This window comes from Zymoseptoria tritici, chromosome 8, assembly GCF_000219625.1.
Source record: "Zymoseptoria tritici IPO323 chromosome 8, whole genome shotgun sequence".
NCBI lineage: Eukaryota > Fungi > Ascomycota > Dothideomycetes > Mycosphaerellales > Mycosphaerellaceae > Zymoseptoria > Zymoseptoria tritici.
In genome coordinates this window covers 877,354-896,856 of record NC_018211.1, presented here as the reverse complement: position 1 = coordinate 896,856, position 19,503 = coordinate 877,354, and the positions used below count along the sequence as shown (strand labels likewise).

The following is a 19,503-nucleotide window of genomic DNA, read 5'->3' as shown; positions in this document are numbered from 1 at the left end:
AGGGGGTGGCGGCGTCTTTGGGGGAGTGGTGGATGCAGCGAGTGTGGATGGTTGGAATGGGTGTTGGGGTGGAGAGCTGGGATGGGGTTAGCGAGTGTTCGTTGAGAGGAAGAGAGGAGAATGGTAGTACCTTTAGTCTCTTGACCGAGCTCACCAAAGAGCGGGAATATGATGAAGTCGCCATGTCGATGTATATCTCAACGAGTTCCTTCAAGTGTCGTCCATCTCGCTCACTGACCCAAGTTGCGGCGAACACTCGGCAAAGCCACGACTTCTGCCACCCCATCTCACCCCCCGAACAAGCCCCATCGCATATCGCCGACAACCCTGGCCTGGCACACGCTAGTTCTAACCACCACCACCCACCACCTTCCTTCTATCCTCACAATGCTCTCCACCCTCCACAACCTCTCCTCCCTCTACCACTCCATCACCCACCTCCAACACTCCTTCCACACCTTCCGCGAAGAAATGGCTCCATCACCCTACGACCGCGCCGGCGAAACCGTCGAGTTCCTACGGCAAAAACTGCCCGAATCACTCGCTCAACCTCGAGTTGCAGTGGTGTGTGGAAGTGGATTGGGAGGGTTGGCGGAGACGGTGAATGAGGGTGTGAGAGAGACGTGGGAGTATAAAGATGTGCCGAATTTTCCGATTAGTACTGGTGAGTCTTCTTGAAGTTATCATCCTCTTTTGATCGAGATATGGGGTTTGAGAGCTGATTGATGGGTTTCTAGTTGCTGGACATGCGGGCAAACTCATCTTCGGCACCATGGGACCGCAGTCGAATCCTGTGCCGGTGGTCTTGCTGGTTGGACGAGCGCAGTATGTAGTTGTCCTCACTTGCTTAAATAGAAGAAGAACATCACACATTGACACTTTCGATTCTCAGTTTCTACGAAGGCCACTCAATGGAAGCTGCTACTTTTGCTACTCGAGTCTGCAAACTCCTCGGAGTTGAGACGATCATCCTGACCAATGCGGCGGGAGGGCTCAACCCGGAGTACAATGTGGGTGATGTCGTCTGTCTGAACGATCATCTGAACCTCGCGGGTTTGGTGGGTGAGCACCCACTTCGAGGACCCAACGATGACAAGTTCGGCCCACGATTTCCACCCCTCTCGGATGCATACGACATCGTCCTCCGGCAACTCGCACACAAGGCGTGGAAGGAGATTCGCCAGCAAGATGCAAGCCAGAGGAGGATGCACGAAGGTGTGTATGCGTTCGTCTCGGGCCCGACATACGAGACTCGAGCGGAATGTCGCATGCTTCGTAACCTCGGTGCGGATGTCGTTGGCATGTCGACAGTGCCGGAGATTGTCGTAGCCAGACATGCTGGTATGAGGGTGCTGGCATTCAGCTTGGTGACCAACTCAGCGGTGTTGGAGCCGACGGTTCGAGCTGATGCCCCTGAGCTGCAAGGCTTGTCGCGCGAGCAGCTGGATGAGTATCTCAGCCGCGGTAAGGCAAATCATGAGGAAGTCCTCGATGCCGGCAAGCAGGCTGCTGTCGACATGCAGAGCTTGGTACTCCGCATCGTATCGGAGTTGTGATGGTGTGGTTCCCAAAGTCATAGAGTGGACCTTCAACCAGAACCCTTCTTCACACCGCCCTTCCGCTTATCTTTGAGCTGGTTGTAAAATGCCTTCTTTCCGCTGGTCTTCCCAGTCTGCACGTCACCGTACTTCTTCTTGAAACGACCCGTCTCCCGTTCCTTTTCAAGGACCTCCTCGACGAATGTGCGCTTCCTCTTCTTGTTCTCGAGACGGCCGCTGAAGTATTCGGTTGGTCCTTCGATAATGGTTCCCACCTGACTGTACTCAGGAGCCTGCATCTTACCGCCGTCTTTCTTGTAGTGACGGTGAGGGTCGAGGACGCCACGCATCTTGATGAGTTGAAGATCACGCTTGAGCTCGGGCGTCAAGTTCGTTTTCGGTAGATCGAACCATTGCGGGCCAGCGGTGGCCTTCTTCTGCTGTTTGCTTGTTAGCGACTGTCCTCGAAGGCGATATCGTATGTAAACAATGCAAGCAAGGTGATGTCTCAGAGTAACTATGATAAAAAAGCTCTCAGTAGTGCAGAAAGGCTACCAAAACGGAGCCCGGACTCTGCTCAAGATAGAAATTGGGATAATTTTCCTCATAGACAATGCAGGATGAAAGATGTGTATGACACGTACCTCTTCAAGAGCCTTCTTCGAAGTGACTGGGTCCTCCACTTTCCTGATGCCTTCGGCCTGTTTTCTGAGCTTCTCTTTCAGCAGTCGTGACGAGTCCACCGTGGCGATGTCTCCCTTGGTTGTGACGTATGGCTTTTCGAGGGCTCCGGCGTCAAGTTTGGGAAACGTGTAGCTGTGCGATTCGTTCTTCTGGATTAGTTGAGTCTGCTTCGACTTTTCTTGCAGGCGTGCTGTGGCGCGAGCGAGCAATTGCTCAATCTGCTCATCGCTGAGCTCGTCGTCCAAGACGGCCGTGGGCTTCTTTGAAGCTACGATAATGGTATCGTCCATGGCGTGCGGCATGACCGGCTACAACGAGATGTTGGGGTGGTGAAATCGAGAGGATGTTCGAAGTCCGATTGAAGCTTCAGAAAATCTGGCCAGCGGCGCTAGCATTTTAGCTTTTGTCATGCCTCAGGCGTCAGTCGTTTCATCGTCGGTTCCAATTGTTCTGGACAGCTTGTCCAACAACAGATCCAACCTCACTTCCCTATTCCATTCCTCCAAACGTGCTCAGCCGTTGCTGAGATCCGATCCTTCAAGATGGTCATGGCCCCGAAATCGAACGTGTCCTACGCGAAACACACCCTACCATATCCTATCTATGCTGCCGACTGGGATCCATACAATCGAGGATACCTGATCGTTGCGGGAGGCGGAGGAGAGGGTCGCAGTGGAGTGCCAAACCAGATCGTGAGTCGCGTGAAGAAATGCGCTCCAAGCAAACCGGCTGACGTTCGATCAGTCCGTCCTCGACGTGAGCAACCGCGCCGCGATTTCCACCGTTGCCGATGTCGATTTGTCCCGGGAAGAGGATTCGATATCCTCAGTCGCAAATCTCGCTACTAAGGATGGCTTGATTACCCTCGCTGGAATCAACTCTTCGCAGGCCGATCAGGACGTCGGCAAGAACGAACATTTCCGCGCCTTTGGCATCCGATACCCTCCGCGTAAGAAGCAGAAGACAGAGGATGAGAAGAGCGAGCCAGTCAAGGGCAACATCACGTTGTTGGGGAAGAGATCACTGTTCGCAAAGTCTACGGCGCCGAAGAAAGAGACGTACCAACGATTACTGCGGCTATCGCCTGTACAAAAGAGAGATGCGCCTGCGAAGCGAATCGGAGCGATCGCAACGGGTCTTGCGAAGGACTCCGAGGTGATTGTGTTCAATGCGACTGTGGCCATTCCGGAGGATCGAGACATTGTCACGAGAATCGCTCTGCCGGAGAAGGCTGAGGCCGCCGATCTGGATATCGCTGTGACACCTGAATCCGACTTCAGCATTGCATACTGCGACGACCACAACATCTATGAGCAGACATATCGATATGACTTCAATAAGAAGAAGGCTGAGAAACGTCCTGTCGGTCCCAGACGAGCGTACCAGATGCCTGTGCCCGAAGGATTTCAGGACCCTAGGAGCCGTCCAAAGTTCCGGTGCCTACGATTTCTCAACGCAGAAAATGTGGTCGCATTGGTAAACAAGCCAAATAAAGGAGGCGCGGAATTGCGCGTGTACCATCTTTATCCTACTGGACCGGCTATGGAGCTCATGGTGAAGACTCTGCCTCGGCGTATCAAGCAGGCATCGAGTATTGATGTTTGCGCTTTTGATGCTGATAAGAACGGCAATCAACAATTTGCCGTTGCCGTAGCAGGGCAAGACATCAGCATCGAGATCTATACCACCAACTACCAAAGCGCGACGGACACCTTCTCTGGTATGCACAGCTATCTTACTCTGTCAGAAGTCCACGGCCAACAGATGACCAAGATCGTGTGGTCGCCCTTCTTTTCGCCGCCTCGAGCGTCTGATCCGAAAGATGGCAAAGGGGAAAAGACTGCAGCAACCAGCACTGCCACTGTCCACCCAGGCCCTCAGTACGCACGTTTGGCATCAGTCAGCTACGGCAACACCGTGGTAATTGACACCTTCCCGTTGAAGCCCTTGGAACCACAGAACAAGGACTCTCGTTACGTTCTCAGCCATCCGAAGGAGGAACGATTATGGAAGCTGGCATACATTGCGATCATTACCGTCATCGTGGTCATGGTCGCAATGGTTCTCGCGACCTTCACAGCAGACATTGCCGAAAACCCGACTGCCATGCGCTTCCTCCCTCCTGGCGCCAGACAATATCTCGTCCCTTCAAAAGATCCGATAACCTCTACCCTCACACAAACCCTAACTAGGACCGTTCAGCGCGTCTCACCTCCGACAGACGTCCTCCGCAACGCCATTGACGAACACCACGCCGACCCCGAAGCCATTGAAGCCACCGCCATCGTCGTAAGTGACGGCGCCGGTGGGGAAGGCGTCAAAGTCGATATCAACCCCGATAAGGCGGGCTACCTCGAGCAGGACCCGCACGCAAAACACTGGCACGAACTGGACGACAAGCAAAAATCGTACTGGAAGGAGAAACTGAAGGCCGCGGGCCAATGGGCGGAGCATGAGGGCGAGAGTGTGCTTAAGGGCGTGCTTTGGAGTACCTATGCTCAGGTCGCGGCGGAGGTGATTCGGGAGTTGTGAGTCGGCCGAGGAGAGCTGGGCTGTATGAGTGGATGATGGATGATGCTATTCTTCGTGTATGTCCTAATGAACAGCTTTGAGACGACCTGGGGATCTCGACGCCTGTGCTTCCGCTTCCTTTGCAACACACCGCTGTGCGCCACGAGCCCTGCTTTCTTCCAACCGATGCCGCCTCTCATTTCCTCGGCGAATGCGGACGGCAAAATCTGTTCCTATACACTGAAGTAAGTATCCCAATACGCTCTTCCGCTGTTCGCCACGAGCCCTGCTTTTTCGGTCGAAGAAGCCACTCAACTCTTCTGCGCATGCGGCTCGGAACATTTCTTCCAATACTTCAGATCAAGTATTTCAACACTGCGTTCCCGCTTCTTCTACAACACACCGCTGTTCGCCACGAGCCCTGCTTTCAATCGGCGGATGAAGCCGCTCATCTCCTCGGTGGATGCGGCTCGGAGTATGTATTTCCAATACCACCTGCATTCGCCAATGTTGGTAAGACCCCAAAATCATCCCGTCCGCAACGCAGGTACCAGCGGGCCTGCGCGTCGATGTATGTATAACAGCGGACGTAATGTATGGTATAGGCCCCCAATCTGCAGGAAAAGCAATCCGAGCCGCGAGCTACGGTGCCTGTATTGAAGGGCCAAAAACTGACAGACCACTCCCTCGGAATAGCTTCACGAAACCTGCGGGCCAGAAAAGCGTCCTCTATAACGAACTGGCTTTAATACGCCGCGACGTCACTTCTTCACTGCCTTCCAGACCCTTCAGTTTCACCGCCGACGACATTGCAGGACCCTTGAAAAGGATGAACGACGCATACCATATGATCGACACGGCTGGCGATTCAGTGACCCGCAGGGCCGGCTGGAAAAGTACCAGCCAGAGTTTCGGCTAATATGCTAGTGGGTATGGTTGGATCGTGTGAAGATCGAAGGTTTTGGATGAAGGGTCGAACGTGGCTGTGATATGTAATATGTTGTTGAATTGATTGAACTGTCATGAAGATGGTGGTTTGCTTGATGGAAGATTGATGGAAGGGGAAGCTCTGGAGTAGAGTGTGCTGAATGACATTGTCGTTATACAGGGCTTTGTGTTCGGGGAGGAATAGAGTCGACGGGAGCAGTGCGATGGAGGCTCATGGTTCAGACATGTCGCCCCGTCGCTCTCTGCATGTGGGAAGACTTCCACGTGCGATTGCGTAGGCCGCGGATCTGTTCAAGCACTTTACATTTGGAAGAGATCCAATCGCGAGTCTAGAATCCTGCTAGTAATAACATTGATCCTGAAACACCGGTAGAATCTGCCTTATGTTGTGGCGGTGGTGGCACAAACCATAGCCTGATGCCATATGCCGTGTTTATGAGAAGTGCAGTGCTGCCGTTGCTAGCAATCGGTCGAGCGTTCACAGTGTTTCAAGGGACACCAATGCCTTCCTAGTATTCTCCGGTTCGGCTGAGAGTGAGGCTTACACCGCCTCATCGCGACGCTGACACAGGAGGTGCAGAGAGCATCGTCCTCTTCGATTCACAATCCCGCCGAAGCACGACTTTGCATTGTCCTCCTCAGAGAGCGGCAGCAGAGTGGCTTTAGCGGCAATCGGCATAGTTGCATTCGATAAAGTCTGAAGGAAATCGGCGTTTGCAGTCCATAACATCGATAATCCCAGTTGCGACTGGAGATGTCATGATGGTGATCCTGAGTGGCTGTACCGTTGCCGTCGATGACGAAAACGAAATCTCCTGTGAAGGGCGGCCTCACTTGAGCTCTGGCATCTCTGCGTGCAGTTGGTCAAGTTTCGACCAGGAAGCCTGAAGCTGCAGCTTTCTGCATGAGACCAAAGTTGATGGGTCATGGGCGGACGAGCATCAGGGAAATAAACCGCGCAAAGAACAACTTGCCTTTCTGAGAACCTGGAGATGACAGCATAGCCATGCTGGCATGTGCTTTGGTCTCCGTGCCGGGCGGGAAGTCCATGGGCCGAAGAGGAACTCGCGAGAATTTTTTGGATGTAGAATGTGACTCCACGAGCAGTGCTTGACCCGGGCCTCTACCGAGTAGAAAATCTCAGTGATCTCACACACCAACCGAAAGCTGTCAATGGTTGTCTCAGGAACGTGCTTGATGTCGCCATCATCGTCTGACTGGAACATGGGGATGCATGGACGCCGGCACCCCATGTCTGTCACAAACGGTCCTTTTAAAGTGTTGATTTTGGGAGAACCCGGCGATCGTTCATGATCATTGATGAAGTCGCTTACTTTCCTCGTGGATGGAGAAGACGATCTGTCCAAATTGCAGCGCATCGTTACGTTGCGTGCGACCGGAGTGACTTTACCGCAGCGGTGACATAGCTGTCCCGTGCGTCAGCAAAAACAGTATCAGAGAGAGTTGAGAGACGAATCTTGAATTCTCGATCAACGGAAAGGCAATATTTGGATTGTTGCACAACTTCCTCCAAACATAGGCCTTCCAATATCACCACATGGCACCCACACGACCTGCACAGTCCCGCGGTATATTCCATTTTGATGGTCAGCCAATCCCGAAATTTGACGAGTGACCGTCATGGATGAACCAATGATTTGGAAGAGGGAGGATCAGGATTCTGCTGTGCAACGAAGTAGGGCGTGGCTCTCGTCATGCACGAGGGCGGGTGTTGTGACTGTTGTGACACCGGGACTTGGGTCAAGGAGGTCGGAGCGAGGTTGGTTGTGGAGTGACGCAGAACGGCAGCAAGGAACATGGGAGATGTCGAAATTGTCAGCCGTAGTGAAAAAGACGCGCGGAACGTTGTGATGTGACGACAGGGTCTATTCCGCCTCACTGTTATTATCCTCGCCATCAACCACGACGAATCGTCCAGCGAGTTGTTGACTGATCGCTTTTCGCCCGGAAAAACGACACATCAGCGACTTTTTCGAATCCAGCGAGTCGCTATAGGCTGGCGCAGCGCACAGAAGTTTTGCTTGAAAAGCTACTGCCAGCCTAGCAGGGACCGGAATAGCGGTTTCGGGGGGAGGTCTCCACTACACGCAGGCACAGACTGTGTAGCGGCAACATATGCTTGGTCCTCTTGGTTTCTGCCGGGATCCTGGTCCTCGGACGAGGTAAGTCGGCAAGGATATTGGATCCTCCTCGTGGAGGCCATGCAAGAGGCAGGCCATCATCAAAATCGAATGTCGCGATTGATCTTGTTGTCTCGTTGATGATTCAATCGTGAACTCATGCTCGTTCTTGAACAAGAATGGTGAAATGTTGCGAGAAGAAGAATGTCAGCTTGTTTAAAGAGTGCGGCTGGACGGTCGGTGGTGCGACGGCCCCTGTTCGGGAGGATTTCCCGTCTGCTGCAGTGGTTCGTTACCTCGTTCACGGCTGTGCCCTTTCGCGATTCGAACGAGAACCACGACCTCCGGCGTTCGGTAGAGTCGTGCCTGTGAGGCTGTGTCTAAGGTGGTATCACCCGTCCGAATGCGGACAAATCTTGCCGTCCGCATGGAAGCCATTTCAACGGCGTCAAGACATCCAGAGCGCGGATGGTATGGCGATGACTGCGTTTTGGCAATGGCATCGTCAGGCGGTCAATTTGAAAGGGGGCTTATGGACCGGCCATGAGGCAGCATGGTTGCCGCCTTAGGTTTCTAAAAGGCCGCGGTCCTAGGCTAGTGCTCCATGGCTTTTCGCTTGCGCATGCGGCGAGGTGGGGTTGACAGTCGAATTGAGCGTGACCACAAGGGTGCAGTACGAATATGTTGAGCACTGATGGGGAGTTGGGCAGGGATGAGGGGTTCGAGTTGGGCAAGGGCGGGAGATGGAGTGTAGCTGCCCAATTCTAGAGCGTGATTGACTTTGACAGTATTGCAAAAGACTGCTGCGACAGCGACACTGGAGGAGCAGCAGCGTTACCTGCAGCGTAAGAGTATGCAATGCAACTGCACCTGCTTATAATCCAATGGGGTAATCTGGGATAAATCGGGGCGGTCAACCGCACCTTTTGGCCGCATCCATGCCGTGGTGTGACGGGAGCGACGGTAGTTCTAGTCTGTGTCGTAATTCGCGGACTCGCGCGGTCAATCCTATTGACTCGGCAATTTCATCGTTATAGCGGTGTTCGCTATGTTCAACAGGTCGACAAAGCATGAAGACTAGACTATACAGAAGTGTGCGGTGCCATGCTACGCATCGGAATGACCTACGAGGCGTCGACGCCCGCTCCTTGGGACACGAGTCAATGGCAGATGCATAAAACAGCCCACAGAGCTACGTTATGCCGAATCAGGCCACCTGCCAGGTATAGCAAACCTTGCTCTGCATACACGGCCGACGAAACATGGGGGCCCTGATCATTTCTCTGCTAGGATCCTGGGCCGTACGGCGCCGGGAAGGGCATCAGCCATGAAAACCCATGATCGATGCGAACTCCCGCTCCGACCCATGCTCGCTGACCAGGAACTTTGCGATTGGGACGCGACTCGAGCAGGTGCCCTTGTGATGGTGTCGACCTTTGTCCCGTTCCCTCCCATCCACTGATCGACAATCTTTCTTCTGGCTCCGTCATCCGCGGAGTCTTGTCTTCTCTCGCTTGTTCCTCCCTTCCTGCATATTGACCTGTCTACCTTCTTTTCAAGTCCGATGTACTGCGTTCCTTTCCTCGCTGCATAACGAAAGATTCCACGCATTCTGTCAGACAACACACGCCATCAATGACACCTCAACATACCCAACACCAACGATGACACCCCCTCGCCCGTCGGAGCTCTACAATGGTTCCATGAGCTCTATGAACCTTCGAGCACATGAGATGGACAGCTCTTCGTCGATAGCTCGTCCACAGACCAGTGACAAGCCATTGAAATCCTCTCTGGAACACCAACGCAAACGTCTCTCCTTCTTTGGGCGTACACCTTCCGACGCTTCGAGTATCAAGCACGCGGCTCCATCTCTGACTTCGGCCACATCGCAAACCAGCCGTCTCGGAAGCCGTCCACTTTCGCAGTCAACAACGCACTCCGCGAATGATCGACCGACTACTGGCATCAGTCAAACACAGAGCCAACGTAGTGGAGGTGATCCGATTCAAGCTATACGGAATACTCTATTCGGTTTTCGACGACGCAAGGCCGCTCGTGAGACTACGCAGGGACCGCAACGACAAGCTACTTTCCCGGAGCCTCCTCCGTCGCGACAGCGGGAAGAGGAGACAGCTGCTACCCAGCATGCGGACCTGGTTCCTTTTGCAGCTTCATCCACGTCGGCGGCGAAGTCCATAAAACCGAAGGACACCCAGTTCAAGAACGAAGACGAATGTGAGTGGTCAATATACACAATAACCTCTTCCATACGCCAGCACTAACCAATGTCTCAAAAGTCTATCAACATCGGAAGAAGACGAGCATATCACGACCTTTCAACTTTCAACACGTCACGCACACTGCAAGGAAACACCTGCCACATCTGCATACTGTCCACGAGCGAGATCTTCCTGGCAAGTTCTGGGCTCTGAATGCCTACCAAAAGCCAAAGGAGAATTTGAAGGGCATAAAAGTCGAAGATCTGTCCGAGCCAGTCTCGGCACAACCGGGCGAAGAGAAATATGGTCTGCCGGCCTTACCACTCGCCAACGCTGCCGAGACTGATGACGAAACAACGTTCGATGAGACACAAGAGACGAATTTCAATCCCGATACCTTCGATACCATCCATGGGATGAAGTCCGATCAAGGGCTTCCGCTGAAACATTACTCTTCCATGAGCGCATTGGGCTCGATCACGCAAACGAATCCTGATCAGCTCCGACATTTCATCAAGGAAAGAGCCACAGACGATGATTCGGCTCCTCCTACTGCGCACCGTGCTACCACGTCGCCGATTGTCGCCAATGTGCGAGCCAGCATGCCTGTTCAGCCAGCTCCGCCGCCGGAGACTTTGACACAAACGCCACCAATGGAGCAAACCACCGACCAAGAACAAGCAAGGGCGTTGACTCCTCCGCAACAGCCGAGAGCGAGTCCATCAAAGACGTCCCTACGATCATCCAGGCAATTAGGATCACTCTTTTCAAGCACGCAGGCAGGAGCGAGCAGCGACTATGCAGGATCCATCCGATCCAAGCGGTCTTCTCGATCCACTGCAACAGCTGGCACTCGGATGTCCAGGATGACCGATCTTGCTGAGCCAACGTGGGAAGACGTCGTTGATCTGGCGTTTGAGCAAGAAGCCGAGGCGACTTGTGACTTTGACTGGGAGAACACATCTGCCGTCGAAGGCGATCTTTCCAACCAGCCATCTCCAAACGAGGGCGAGAGTCCGTCAGGCGCTTCCGGCGGAGTTTCTCTATCTGGTTGGTTGGACCGGCCCGTTGCACCGAACGCAGTGTCTCCCGCGGACAGCACCAGCCGCTCAATTCAGTCCGTTGCATCGGACGTCTCGCAGCCAGCTGCTCACAAGCGTGGCCAGTCGGTCGGCCACCGGGGTTTCTTGGATGCTCGCTCTCGCAGTGCGTCAACCGACGGATTCCTCAAAGAACCACAAGTCATCGAATCAGCGGGAGCGTCATCTTCGACCGATTCCCCTGCGCCAACCGCACCGAATCCTCTCAAGGTGTTCCTCACTGCGGCGGAATGCGAGAAGTCTCCTTACACCGCCGAGGAGATGCATTTCCCGACTTACGACTTGCGGGCGCTCTTGGCAGACGAATCACTGTCAGACCCAGAGGACAACGGCTCCTCGAGGTCATCTTCTGGACGCTCCCTCCGGTATCGAAGGAAGTCGAGCGACACCACAGGCTCGCTGCACACGGCATCCGCAAGCGATATGACAAGATGGAGTTCCGCTTCGACATCGTCCATCCCTGACCTCATGCACAGCTTCCGTGCAAGACCCGAGGGGAGGAAATCCTCGAGGATGTCCAGGTCAATGCTGCCATCACTGCCACAAAGCCCGATCGACGACGTCCAGCAAACGATCGAATTCCCGGCATCCGAAAACTCTATCGAATCACCAATCGATCCCAATGCCGGAATGAAGTCCACAATCGACGAGAAGGTCGACAATGCCGCGCAAACTGATTCAGCGACATCATCGGAGCCTTCCTTGACTCCAGACTCCGAGACCGCTCCCGATGCCAACTCGGAGAACGGATCTACTGTTGGAGCAGTGACGCCTCCCTGCGAAGACACCGACCTCACCCCCCTCGCCCTCCCTGACGCCAAATTCTCCCTCCCACCAACTCCTCCACCAAAAACCGGTCCCCTCCCTCCTCTTCCACCACCGGAGAGATCTCTTCCAACCCTTCCCGAACGACCTCTCACAACCTCTGTCTCCAGACCCACCCGACCCCTCTCCCGACCTCCTCTCCTTCCGGGCCCACCATCCCGCTACCGTACCCTCATGCCACCCCGTTCGAAATCCTACGCCGCCGGCGAATGGGCCGCGCAAAATCACAAGCCGCGACCCATGACGTCCGCCCTTCCAGCAGGTTTCGATGGCTCACCCGAGATTCTGATGCGCCGACCGGAAACTTCAGGAGACCGGGAGTTGTTATTTTCGGCCGGCAGAATGGTGCAAAGGGGTCGATCGGCGACGCCGCCGAGTCGAGTTGCGTTGGGCCCTGTTAAGGGACCGGAGGAGGAAGACGGTGGGTGGATCTGAAAATGGAGATGGATTTGACACGAATTGGATTGTGTATATGTGCATATGAGCGCTTGTCATCGTATTTGTTTGATCTTTTTGATTTTCCTGCGCTTTCCTTTGTCAAACATCTGCTTTTGGGTGCTTGTACCTCCGCAGTTCCGTTCAAACTGCAAGCCATGTGTCGGATGCCGCCGGTGGCTTGGTGTGTATAGTATGTCAGAGAACGGAGATCTGATCCCAGGAGAGGTTTGTCTTACTGTCGGAGCGAGTTTCTGGAATCGGGTTTGAAGACGGTTGGGTTTGATGGGGGCGAGGTTGCAGAGGAACTGTAGAGATAGAAGAAGGCGGCGATGAAGTGTAGTGTATCACTATGCAGATGCAAATAATTCGTCAATGATATGTAATGCCATTTTCGCTTCAGGTGCAGAACTCAAGGGCAGACGTCAAAGGGTGGACTTCAGGCTGTTCCAGCAGCAGATGATTCAATGCCTCAGTCATGCCCAGGGCCCTCACGGCTCCCATCGCAGCTCCTAGTTCTTCCTCGCAGAGTCGACATTACTGGTGACCGCACTACCGCTAAGGATATTGCTCAAGAGATTGCAGTTGCCCGCAACATTGTCTCCATCGTCTGCCCGATAAAAGTTTACTGCTACGCAAATGGTGTCGGCGGCACAGAGATCTTCGCAGTCTGCCAGAGATGCGATGTCTGATCGAGGATCGTATACATTCGCGTTGGTGCCGAAGAGGACCTCGTTGTAGGCGCTGTTGAGGGATTCTGTAAATGCTGCTCCGGGTGCGGGAGTGGCAGTGGCGCTTGCAGATGTTGTTGTCGTGGTTGAAGATATAGAGGCGGTGGCGGTAGACGCAGTGATGGTCGAGGCAGTGGAGGTCGAGGCAGTGGAGGTCGAGGCAGTGGAGGTCGAGGCAGTGGAGGTCGAGGCAGTGGAGGTCGAGGCAGTGGAGGTCGAGGCAGTGGAGGTCGAGGCAGTGGAGGTCGAAGCAATGGTGACTGGGCCGGTGATGGTTGAGCGGGCAGAAGTGGTGGATCTCGTGGTTGTGACGGTGATGGTTGTGGCAGTAGCAGTGATCGGGTCCTCGATAGTGGCGGTTGTGGTAGAGGTGGCCGAGCTGGTCGTAGTTCTCGTCGACTGAGGACCCGCAGGATTCTTGCACCCACGATCGTAAAAGATTACGCTGGAGTTGGTGCGCTTGATATGCTTGCGAAGGGCCACCTTGTACAGGCTACATGTGTTGGATTGGGTGCAGAATCCGTAGCTCATGCACTTTTGCCTTTGTCTGCAAGTGGTGAAGCACTTGGCGACTGTGTTGACCTTGACGGACGTGATCAAGGTCTTTGAGTTGGTGTTGTCATAGCCGTAGATGCCACACTCTGGGCTGGAGATGGCGATGGGGATTGAATTGGCTTGTACTCCATTGTAGGGAGCAGGACGTGCGGGAGAGGCATCAGCAATGGAGGCCATGAGGGGCGCGAAGGCGAAAAGGTTGATGAGCTGCATGATGATTGCTTCTTGGAGAAGTGAAAGAACGAGTGTGATTGAAAGAGTGTGGTTGAAAGACTGTGAATAAGCGAGTGACGTGAGGAGCAAGTAGATGAATCAGAGCTTGTTGAAGAAGGCAAGCCCAGTATTATACACATACTGCGTGCCTTCTACTCTTCCTGGAGAGGACAATGGAATGACGATGTACTTCCCCTGATACTGTCGGAAGTGCAACGGGCGACATCCAGCTAACCCTTCAAATTTCCCACGTCTCTCTGGGCTGACGCTCCCCGAGATACGTTGTACAAGACATTTGTTCCCGAGCAATGCATACTCGACACCGTTGGAATACTGCATTCGCGATCCTTTGACATCGCCGTTTTGGTATATCAGCAAAGCATCCTGGCAATGGGACTTCAAAGCAGGCATGCCACGAGATTTTGCCAGCACGCGGAGAAAGCAACAAGTTCGCAGATGTTCAGGAAATGCCGTGGTGCACCATATCCGTCAGGGCCGGCAGTTTGGTCGAGGCGTACATGGAGTAATTTTGGTTTTGATCCTCCCTCACGCGTGTCCGGCATGAAGTCTCCGGTACCGTCTTCTCGGCGCCGGAAGCGAGCCCGTCATCCGCGAGGTGTTGATAGCAGAAGAGTACTGTCATTCTGGGGATACAGATTTGCTTTGAAACGCAATGCATCAATCGTGCGTGCAGGCGAGGTTCTCCGGACGCATTGGAATGGATGTGCGTGTAGAGGGAGAAAAGGAGGGAAGAGCACGTTGCCCTGGTGTCCACGGCTTACGAAGACGAAGAAAGACGTGACTAAGCATGCTTTGCCTTGGGACCAACGAACTTACCTTGCCGTCCTACGAGCATTGTCAACCTCGAGAATTGACCGCGGAACCTACATGATTCTTACAGGAAGGACGGCGATTTCGGACAGCGTCAAGGTAGCGAATGACAAAGGCAATTGCTAGTGATGTATTTGCTCGGTCAGGATCAGCCAAAGGCGGCGATTAGCTGAACTCAGCCGGCACTTCATGCGTTGATCGACGAGCATGGCGGCTTGCAACGTCCTAACAAGAACGGCAGGCGGTCAGAAGCCGTGAAAGTCACCTCCAACGCAACTCCCTTCAACATCATCGAGTCTTATCGACTCGGGACAGTCCACTCTAGCAGCATCTATGCCATTCACTTCGGGCAGTTAAGTCCTCGAATACATCCGCGACTCCCCTCTGTCCGAGCGCCTGACAAGCCTCTACGGCTTCGCCGCTTGCTACTACTGTGTGCGAGCACAAGACCACCCCATGCCATCTCAAGGTTCGAATGGTCTGCAGATATTTGGCATCGTCGCCATGGGCGTCACCAGTCAGTTCGTACTTCTGCGTGTTGGCTCGAATTGGCACGCGCACGCGCACGACACCCATCTCTTGGCGATGATGGCGCTGTATATTGGAACGGCGAGACCTTTCGAGCGACAGCGGGATCGAAGGGGTGTTTCTGGGGACGGGAGGTAATCGGAGAGTACTGGATGAAAGTCAGCGGAGCAAGAATCATGGCAAATGGCAATCAGGGGAACGAGGGCTTCTCGAGTCGCCAAACTGATCGTCTCGGGATGCTGCTGTCGATGTACGACCGTGACGACAACGAATTGATACTGCGTGAATTACATGCTCGGATAGGAACAGCCGGACGCTTCACTGAATTCAGCGGCATCGATCGGCGATCATGGCGGGTTTGCAACGTCGGCAACGTCCTCCCACGTGGAGGGCAAAGGTCCCACCTCCGTAATCCCGCTCAAACTGGACCGCATGTGTCTGACTCCGTGGGCTTAGACTGCGCAGTCTGTGCCAGGGAACGGAAATAAAGTTCAAGGAGAATGTGTATCTAAGAGGTGATAGAAAGCAACGACAACACTTTCGTTTCTCGAGCTCACACTATACCGACCGAGCTACCGGAGTCTGAGTGGCGTGGTGCGGTTTGATCAGAGGCATGGAGGTAAGCAGTCAAAAGGCCATGAACCTCGTCCTTGGACGGTAGCAGCATTATTTTCTGGTAGCTACATAGGCGTCGTGGCGCAAGGATTCTAGTCGGTTCTTCAGCTGCTGTCCATATGCGAGATAAGGTCGGCATTCCTCTAAGCGATGCATCAGCGAACAGAAGATATAGAGAGGTGCAAGGAGAGGCGCAAGTTTGCTCCGTGTCCTACAGATTCGAAGTCGACGGCGCATGTTTCAGAACGTCGGCATGCACCGTTGCTGCGGCGGAGGGCTGTGCTGCCGGCCGAATTGGCCGCGCGATTCCGACAGGCTGGAAGGAAGGCACCCGGAAAGAGCAAACAGAGGAGCTCGGCTTTATGCGAGGACTGTATACCTCCACTCCGCAGCACTTCATCTCTTCGTCTTCTACTTCTACCTCCCACCTTCACGTAATCGGCAGCTCGAATACTGTAGGCGTCCTGCAGGATCTCGATGTCAGTATGTTGCTTGTCATGTCGGAAGTAAAGCGCAACTTACTCTTCCTTCGCTGCCTCCATGGCCGCGGCTTGCTGCTGCGCAGCAACACGATCTCTCAGTCTCTGCGCTGCCTCTGCAGCTCTTCTCTCGCGCCAAGTCCGGTTGATGTATCTGAGACTGAAGGTCCTCATTGAACCCGAACCTGATGCAAAAGTCGACCGGGACACTCAGATCCCGATGCAAGTGATATTCTGATCGGGTTCCAATAGTTCCGTACGATCTGCTTTGATAGTTCTGCTGAGTGCGTAAGTCAAAGGCAAAAAGGAAGGAAACCTTCATCAAACATAATCTCGAACCCAACATGCCCCTTTAAATGTCTTGGTAACACGAAACGATCCCAAGGTCGCTGTATGTCCTGCTATACCATCCATGCCCCCCTGACGATACCTCACAGCGTTCAGCACCACTGCACGATAGAGACTTGTGATCATATATTCCCAGAAGTCAGTAGACTACCAGCCTCAAGGCCATCTGATTGCCCTACCTCTCAAGAACGCCACGCTCAGCAATCAACACATCCAAGCAAAACCACACATCCAAGCAAAACCACACATCCAAGCAAAACCACACATCCAAGCAAAACCACACATCCAAGCAAAACCACATACCAAGCACCACTCACCACCTCACGTCCCATTAACCCCCGCCTCCCCACCCCCCGTCAAAAACTTCTCCATAAACCCCACATAATCAAACTTCCTCACCTCTCGATCCTCCCTCAAATCCGGGCCCCGATGCACCGGCATCTCCTCCACCAACTGTCTGACAATCTCCTCGGGAATCAGCGAATGCGTCAGGTCCATCTCCGTCACATACGGCTTTCCGTCCGCGACCTCTCGGAAACTTTCAAACACTTGCTCCGCCGTATTCTGATCCTCCGTGACGTCCACCATGAATCGGATGAATTGTTCAAACGTGACATGTCCTCCGTGACCCGCGACTTCGAGGAAACGAGCGTGCATTTCGGATTCGTCGTAAACGAGACCGAGAGAGGCGAGGGCGGCGGAGAATTCGAGTTCGTGTAGGGAATTGGAGAGGTCGCGGTCGAAGTGGCGGAAGACGGACTCGAATTCTTCGAGTTGGATAGGGGTGAGGTTGGTCATGTTGCGGGCAACGAGTTGGTTTTCGAGGAAAGCGAGTTTCTTCTGTACGGAACTCCGGACTAGTCCGAGTTCGTAGGCGAGTTCGTCGTAGGTGTAGGTCGTGTAGTCGTTTTCTTCGATATTCGCTTCTTCGCATTGGGTGTTGAGGGAGGCGATGATGTCGAGGTATTGATCGAGAGGAGGGAGGTTCTGGGCGATTTGAGAGGTGTGTTCGCGTTGGTCTTCGACGTCGCCTTCGAGGCCGGAGATGCTGACGCTGATGGTTTTGAGCGCGAGGGCAAAGTCGTTAGCTTTGTCGGCAAAGGTTTTGCGGAGGTTGTTTTTGATGTCGCGGATGGTGTTGTTGATGGCTTGGCTGCGGTGGCGCTCGTCTTCCATGAGACCGCTCCAGGCGGTGTCGAGCGCTTGCAGGCTGAGTTCCGGGGGAGGTTGGTACGGCCGGAGTTGGTAGGTGTTGAGTTTCGTCTTGATGTTGCCTAGCAGACCCGCGAGATCACTTTTCTCCGCCACCCAGTCCCTCTTCCCTCGTTGTTTGTATGCCGTGAAAAGCCGACTTTGATCCTTTGCATCCGCATACGTTCCATCGAAATGTGCCCCGTTCCACTCCTCCCTCTGCTTCACAATCGCCGCCAAAAGCGCCTTCACCCTCCTCTCATACGTATTCTGCATCTCCCAGGCGCCCTGCATATTCGCCACAAACTTCTCCACCCGCCGTCCAGCATTCTCCACCTTTTCCATCTGCGAGAAAGCATGAAACCAGTACGCGATATAAGTCATCAACGACCTCTCGTCCGGCTTCGCCACATCGCACACATCCTCAACATCCAGCAGGTCCGGGATACCAATCTCCTTAGAAGCGATATCGAACGCGAGCTGCATATTTCCCCGATGGTCCGATTTATCCAAGCTGTCGTAGTCAATCAAGTCCGGCCGGTGGATATCCAACAGCGCACAAAACGCTAGTCCATCGTTCCAACTATTCGAAAAGTCCCTGACTTCCACTTCATCATAACACGCCGTCTTCCTCTGACACCACAGCAGTAGTCCCTCCCTCGCACTCAACCCCTGATCATTGATATCGCTTATGGTAAACCTCAAAATGAGTGTCCAGATCAATCCGAGGATAATCTTCCGGTTCCCGTCCACGACATCTTCCGCGCCGATATTCGTCAGTTGGATTTTCCGCCCTTTGATGAAGTCGAGGGCAATGTTGACGTTTTCGAAGCGCTGCACTCGGAGTTTGGGTCGCGCGGCGTAGCGGCCGAGGGATTCTTGGGATAGGATCTCGAGGAGGTGGATGAGGGCGACGCCGTCAGAGAGGTCGGTTACGAGGTTGGTGATTTCGACGTTGCGGGCGAGGAGTTTGTTGTTGAGCCTGGGAGTAGGTCGTAGTCAGCGGTTGAAAGTGATTGCGAGATTGTCGATTCGTGGACCTACCATTTTCCAAAGGTCTTCTCTTGGACTTTGATCCTGTAGGTCGCATTCGTGTCAGCATCGAGACCTCCAGAGCATCGTTCCCATCCCCCTCCAACATCGAAACTGACCAAGATTGCTCAAGCACAGCCATAATGCCTTCCAGCCGTTGGCATAATGCAGCTGTTCAGCTCAATCTCACAACTCCTTAGCTATCCCGCAATCGGCAAGGCAATCGGCTAGATGACTCAGTGAATATACAATTCAAGTTTGTTATGGAATGCTTGAAAGAAGTGGTATCGATATCGTGAATGCGTGACGAATAATAAGGAGGAGCAGGTGTCGCCGGACGAGGCCAGGCTCATCCACAAGCGCTTGTGGCCTGGCCCACATCAGGGCAGCCGATAGAGTCCCCAGCAACGGCCAACTCTATTTTGGCGCCAAAGCTCCACGGGTTCAACCGTCTGCCGCGCCCGCCGAGCCACAGACTTCAAAGACTCAACTGACGGCGACATTGAATAGTGCTCATGCGTGTTCTGTTTCGCTTGCCAGCAAGCTCTATCAACGAGCAGTGTCTTAGCTAGAGCG

The 19,503-nt window shown here is 53.8% G+C and overlaps 5 protein-coding genes across 5 annotated transcripts; 3 read left to right on the top strand and 2 right to left on the bottom strand.

The window, feature by feature from the left end:
- Window positions 1-468: 468 nt before the first annotated feature.
- Window positions 469-1,870, top strand: MYCGRDRAFT_61450 (uncharacterized protein; the record flags this gene model as incomplete). Its single annotated transcript, XM_003850393.1, has 3 exons — window positions 469-664; window positions 738-825; window positions 893-1,870. 3 exons carry the CDS (start codon window positions 472-474, stop codon window positions 1,554-1,556), a joined length of 945 nt encoding a protein of 314 aa, XP_003850441.1.
- Window positions 1,871-2,770: 900 nt separating this feature from the next.
- MYCGRDRAFT_45818 (uncharacterized protein) lies at window positions 2,771-4,754 on the top strand (the record flags this gene model as incomplete). Its single annotated transcript, XM_003850394.1, has 3 exons — window positions 2,771-2,899; window positions 2,967-4,030; window positions 4,076-4,754. The coding sequence occupies 3 exons, from the start codon at window positions 2,771-2,773 to the stop codon at window positions 4,752-4,754; spliced, it is 1,872 nt and encodes a 623-aa protein (XP_003850442.1).
- Window positions 4,755-9,486: 4,732 nt separating this feature from the next.
- Window positions 9,487-12,404, top strand: MYCGRDRAFT_95064 (uncharacterized protein; the record flags this gene model as incomplete). Its single annotated transcript, XM_003850395.1, has 2 exons — window positions 9,487-10,060; window positions 10,123-12,404. 2 exons carry the CDS (start codon window positions 9,487-9,489, stop codon window positions 12,402-12,404), a joined length of 2,856 nt encoding a protein of 951 aa, XP_003850443.1.
- Window positions 12,405-12,916: 512 nt separating this feature from the next.
- MYCGRDRAFT_95063 (uncharacterized protein) lies at window positions 12,917-13,903 on the bottom strand (the record flags this gene model as incomplete). Its single annotated transcript, XM_003849934.1, has 1 exon — window positions 12,917-13,903. The coding sequence occupies one exon, from the start codon at window positions 13,901-13,903 to the stop codon at window positions 12,917-12,919; it is 987 nt and encodes a 328-aa protein (XP_003849982.1).
- Window positions 13,904-16,307: 2,404 nt separating this feature from the next.
- On the bottom strand, window positions 16,308-19,211 carry MYCGRDRAFT_110400 (uncharacterized protein; the record flags this gene model as incomplete). The annotated part of the gene is made up of 5 exons (XM_003849933.1): window positions 16,308-16,341; window positions 16,400-16,510; window positions 17,030-18,877; window positions 18,940-18,972; window positions 19,047-19,211. 5 exons carry the CDS (start codon window positions 19,067-19,069, stop codon window positions 16,308-16,310), a joined length of 2,049 nt encoding a protein of 682 aa, XP_003849981.1.
- Window positions 19,212-19,503: the final 292 nt, after the last annotated feature.